The sequence below is a fragment of the Sus scrofa genome, chromosome 1, assembly GCF_000003025.6.
Source record: "Sus scrofa isolate TJ Tabasco breed Duroc chromosome 1, Sscrofa11.1, whole genome shotgun sequence".
In the NCBI taxonomy this organism is placed as follows: domain Eukaryota; kingdom Metazoa; phylum Chordata; class Mammalia; order Artiodactyla; family Suidae; genus Sus; species Sus scrofa.
The window spans coordinates 53,006,374-53,012,280 of record NC_010443.5 but is presented as its reverse complement, the minus strand read 5'-3'; the positions used below and the strand labels follow the sequence as shown (position 1 = coordinate 53,012,280).

General features: G+C 43.0%; 1 protein-coding gene across 1 annotated transcript; it reads left to right on the top strand.

Annotated features, from left to right (window-relative positions):
* Positions 4,404–5,383, top strand: OOEP (oocyte expressed protein). Its single transcript, NM_001198917.1, is given in 3 exon segments — positions 4,404–4,590; positions 4,762–4,941; positions 5,304–5,383. Coding segments are annotated over 3 exon segments (447 nt in total).

Genomic DNA, 5,907 nt, shown 5'->3' with positions numbered 1-5,907 from the left:
ATACTTATCCATACTTTTTTTTAATGGAAGGATAATTCAGAAAACTAGTAATAGGGAGTTCCCATTGTGGCACAGAGGAAACAAATCCAAACAGTATCCATGAGGATGTGGGTTTGATCTCTGGTTTCACTCAGTGGGTCGGGGATCCGGTGTTGCCCTGAGCTGTGGTGTAGGCTGCAGACATGGCTTGGATCCCATGCTGCCATGGCCATGTCAAAGGCTGGCAGCTGCAGCTCCAATTTAACCCCTAGCCTGGGAACTAATATATGCCACAAGTGCAGCCATGAAAAGCAAAAAAAAAAAAAAAATATATCAGTGATAGTTAACTATATCAGGGAGAGGTAAACAGGATAGATGAGAAGGGATTGAAAACTGGATTTTTCAGAATGTACACTGTCCATAATAAAATGTTTTTAAAATGTTCTTTGTAAGTTATTTTGATATTCTAAGTATGTTGTGAGTAATTTTCATTTCTTATTTGTATATCATGTAATAGTGTGGTATAATATCTCCTTATTAATTTATTCAACCATGCACCCATCAAAGAGAACTAGCATATAATTACTGTTTATATGCTCCTAAACATTAGAATAGTGTCCTCTATTACTCAGACCTGTCAGGCCTTTATTGCATTTTTTCTGCATGGCTACTCCTAGTCTTACAGTGATTTGTTAAATATCTCCTTACTAGTTTATTTTCCTCATTTTGACCAATTTTTCTAACTACTGTGACATACATTTTGGTATTATTTGGTGCAAAAAACCTGGTGTTAATGGAGTTGCCACTGTGGTGCAACACCTTTACAGCACCAGGACCCAGATTTGATCCCTGGCCTGGCACAGTGAGTTAAAGGATCCAGTGTCCAGTGTTGCCACAGCTACAGCATAGGTCACAACTGTGGCTCAGTTCTGATCCCTGGCACAGGAACTCCATATGCTGTGGGGCAGTCAAACACACACACGCACACACAAACCTGGTGTTCATTGTGCTTTGTAATATTTTTCATTGTATAGAGATTTCATCTTAAGAACTGAAGATTACAAGGAGTGATGTAATGCAGAACAAGGCTTAATGAGAAATTACGAAACCAATTCACTCACATATTTTAATGACTGAACCTAAATCCCCTCAGAATGGTTGTTCCAGGGCTAAGCAGATAAAATGAAAGCAAGCAATGCACTGGAAGTCTTCTTGGTAGGCTGTTGGTTTGTTTGTTTTACTTTATAGGGTGCAGAGAATTTAAAAAACTTGCATTCAGTGATGCAGCTAGAGAATGTTGGAGCCAGTATTCAAATCATGCCTCTATCCCCCACAGAGTCATATCAGGAAGCTTCAGTGGTATAAAGTGACAAAAATGAGGAGTTCCCATTGTGGCTCAGGCGGTTAACGAATCCGACTAAGAACAATGGGGTTGCAGATTCGATCCCTGGCCTTGCTCAGAGGGTTAAGGATCTGGCGTTGCCATGAGCTGTGGTGTAGGTTGCAGACTTGGCTCGGATCCTGTGTTGCTGTGGCTCTGGCGTAGGCCAGCGGCTACGGTTCTGATTCGACCCCTAGCCTGGGAACCTCCATATGCCTTGAGAGCGGCCCAAGAAATGGCAAAAAGACAAAAAAAAAAAAAAAAAAAAGTGACAAAAATGATTAATCTTGGCAGATTCTGTTAAATCCTAAAAAACCTTGCAACTCTGTTTTGAAGTTGGCATGGGCCAGTTAATAAAACTTAAGGCTTGCCAAATATAGGAAACTTAACATGGGGTCTCTACATAAAGTTAGGATGCCATATGACTATACTTCCAAAATGAAACTAAATCAGAAATAAACTTTGACTTCTAGATGGGAATGCCAAAGGAATTTTTCTTGTGCCGGGCTAGGGGTTGAATGGAAGCTGCAGCTGCTGGCCTACACCATAGCCACAGCAACCTGGGATCTAAGCTGCATCTGCAGCCTACACCACAGCTCACAACAGTGCCAGATCATTAACCCACTAAGCAGAGCCAGGGATCAAACCTGCATCCTCATGCATACTAGCTGGGTTCTTAACACAAAGTAGTTCCTCTTTTTTTTTTTTTTTTTTTTTTGGTCTTTTTAGGGCCACAATCATGGCATATGGAGGTTCCCAGGCTAAGGGTGGAATTAGAGCTGTTGCCCCTGACCTATACCACAGCCACAGCAACTCGGGATCTGAGCTGTGTTCGTGATTTACGCCACAACTCACGGCAACGTCAAATCCTTAACCCACTGAGTAAGGCCAGGGATCAAACCTTTGTCCTCATGGATACTAGTCAGATTCATTTCCACTGAGCCATGAAGGGAACTCCATAGTTCCTTTTCGTGATCTTGCTTTCTCAGTTATGTCTTTTTTTTTTTTTTTTTTTTTTTTTTTTTTTAGGGCCACATCCTCAGCCTATGCAAGTTCCCAGGCTAGGGGTCGAATCGGAGCTATAGCTGCCGGCCTACACCACAGCCACAGTAACACCAGATCCAAGCCACGTCTGTGACCTACACCACAGCTCATGGCAATGCCAGATTCCCAACCCACTGAGCTAGGCTAGGGATCGAACTCACATCCTCATAGATACTAGTTGGATTTGTTTCCACTGAGCCACAATGAGAACTCCCTCCATTACGTCTTGACCTAATAATTATCTACCATAAACTAGCCTTGCAGCTAACTCATGCTACATGTAAGAGTCTGAAAATTTTTAAGGATCTAATTTGAAGAGGTCACAAGTTGGATGCATACTCAAGAGAACCACTAAAGGAAAAAATCGTCACTTGATAAAAAGATGAAACTAGGAGTTCCTTATGTGATGCAGCAGATTAAGGATCCATCGTATTCTCTGAGGTGGACCAGGTTCAATCCCCAGCTTGGCAGAGGGTTAAGGATCTGGTGTTGCTGCAGTTGTGGCATAGGTTGCAGCTGGAGCTTGGATTCCATCCCTGGCCCTGAAACTTCTGTATGCTGTGGCAAAAAAAAAAAAAAAAAAAAAAAAAATGAAATTATATCCCTACATTATGCCCAATTTTAAAAATTAACCCCAGATGGTTGAGGAATTTAAATGTTAAGATAGAAACTTCAGATTTTTAGTGGAAAGTATAGTGAATGTCTTTTAGACTTCCAGACAAAGATTTCTTAAGTAAGACAGAACACCCTTACCATAAAAGCTGATAAATCTGACTATATTAAAATTAAGAATTTTATTCTTTTAAAGACACCTTAAAGAACATGAAAAGACAATTAAATTAGAAGAAGATATTCACAGCATGCATGATTGAAAAAGAATTAGTAAGAGATTGAGGGAGACAACTTTCATATTACCTTATATCCTCAAGACTTTTTTTTGACAATATGTATTATGTTGATTTTTAAAATTAAATTGAAGAAATAAAAATATCCACCAAAGTTAGGCTCAGTATTTCCTCTCAGATAACTGTTGAGGCCCAGATGATACGGATGAGGGAGAGAAAGGAAAAATGCTCTGGTGATATCTATTTTAAAGAAGAGAAATGAGGCAAATGTGGGAAATATTAACATCTTGTTAAATGGAGAGCAGTACATGAGTGTTTTATACAGCTTTCTGAATGTGTGAAATCTTTCATAATTTAAATTTTTAACTAAAATTAAGAACCTTGGGAAGAAATGGGCACCAACACTAGTTGTCTCAGGATTTTGGAAATGAGATTTGTCTACACTTGCTAAGTTTTTTTAGAATGACCACCTCTGAAGTCTGTATTTTATTTTCAATCTTTTTTTTTTTTTTAAATAAAAGCAATGTAACCTTCTGCAGAGGCAGGAAACCCTGTCTTTATGTATGTAAGTATGTATGTATTTTTGGCAGTGCCCAAGGCATATGGAAGTTTCCAGGCCAGGAATCCAACCCTCTTAATCTGCACCACTGCAGTGACAACGACGGATCCTTAACCCACTGTGCCACAAGAGAATTTCTGAAGTCCATATTTTAAACACAACACATTTGTTTGAATGATTTCGAAGTGGTAACAAACCAGAGTCAGGAAACGAGAACAGAAGAGAGAAGTTGCAGATTCCAGGAATCTGCCCTGGACCTGGCACGCCTTAGGCATGGCCTTGGAAACCTTAACCAGGCAATGGAAGAAACTCCCGCTCAGTCAAACCACACTTCAATCAGCTGTGTTCCGAGGCTGGAACCTTAAGGCTAAGTGTTACCTTACAGGTGGAGAGGCTCGGAGAGACTCAAGGTGGAAAAGGAAGTCCAGGTGACCCACGCAGAGAAGGAAGTGCCGGGGCAGCACCGGGCACCAGCACCAAACAAGCGGGTGAGGCAGCAGGGGCCCAGGTGCACCAGCAGGGGCGGGGCCAGCAGGACACCCTAAAGGGCCGGGCTTCGCACCCCTGCAAGCTCCACGGTAGCGCTGGTCTAAGCATGCACAGCGCAGGTGCCACCGAAGCCCAGGGGGCAGAGTCGACGACATCTCCCCAGGAGAAAGGGCTGCTGGAGTTACCACTTCTGGCGCCACGGATTCACACCCGGCCTTGGTGGTTTCCTGTGCAGGAGCTGAGAAACCCATTGGTGTTTTCCCTGGAGGCGTGGCTGGCTGACTCCATCTTCGGTGAGCGACTGGGTGTGCTGGGAGCAGGCCCCTGGGCGGCTTTCTATAGCCCAGTTCCCTGGTCATCAGCCCAGTTCCCCAGCTTCCAGTCCTTCCTGCTCCCATTCCCTTACAGCTAGCTCTTCCTGCTCTTTGACCGGTGCCGCTGCTCAGCCTCTCTCTCTTCTTTAGGCCCAAACCAAGTCCTGGTTCCGAAGATTGAGTGGATGAGCCAGGCCCTGCTGATGGTAGACACAGTTAACGCCGAGAACTTGGTCGAAATCACAGTCTTTGGACGACCAACTGTACAACATCGGGTGAAGAACGTCCTCCTTAGCCTAGCGTCGAGGCACCGAGAGCATCGTGCCCGAGGTAAGGATCTTGGAAAACATGCCTGTGGAGGGAGCCACAAGAGAAAACACCTGGTCGTGCTTATCTTCCTTCCAGCCTCATATCTTCCCAAAGCGTTTTGCAGTTTCCTCATTCCAGCATGTTGCAGAGAGTCTCCCTGGGCATCTCTTTGTGAAGAATCCAAATAGGACATGGGGAAAGTAGGCTGAGATATGATGCATTCAGGCCCATCACTGCCCACGTCAGCCTCAGCTTGGTGGCACCACTACCTCCAGATCCTAGGTTCAGAGCTTCCACCCTGAGAAATGATGTCGCCAGAGCTCCCCTTCCGCTAACTCCTGTGAAATAGTAGTTTGCAACAGTGAGCATTTTTCCTTTTCCAGCTGAAAAGATGGAACAACTCGAGGAATTCTTGAAGGCCCTTGCATCAGGTCCCCAGAACCCCCAGCATCCTGTTGCATAAGCATTGTCAGGAGCATGAGAACAGTCCTGCTTCTGCTACTCAAGTTCAAGAGAAGCAAATATCCTTAAATCTCTGCATTTTTTTCCTGTGTCCTGATTGTTTATTATTTTGATGTAAATGTGAGTTTGTAATGCCACTGAGTAAATAAATGAATTTCCTTTTTTGTTCAATAGCATAAAGATCTTTTCTCACTAAAAATAAAAGCAAATTTATAAAAGATTGACTTCGCTCATTCATGTCTTGATGTGAGAGGTGGGTAAAAGGCTGATGGTGGGTTTAGTTTCTGCCGTTTTGAAACTACTAACCCTTTTATCATTATTTTATGGTCAGAGTCAGGCCTTCAAGCACAGAGTACAGAACTATATGGTCAGTCTGCTTTGAGTTTCTTTTGTATCATTTGTTCTCAAACTTTATTGTGTGTAAGGGTCATCTTGAAAACTTCCTAAAACACAATTTCTTGGTCCCCTTCTCCACTGATTCGATGCAGTAGATTGAGCCCATGGAATTTTCTTTTCTAAAAAGCT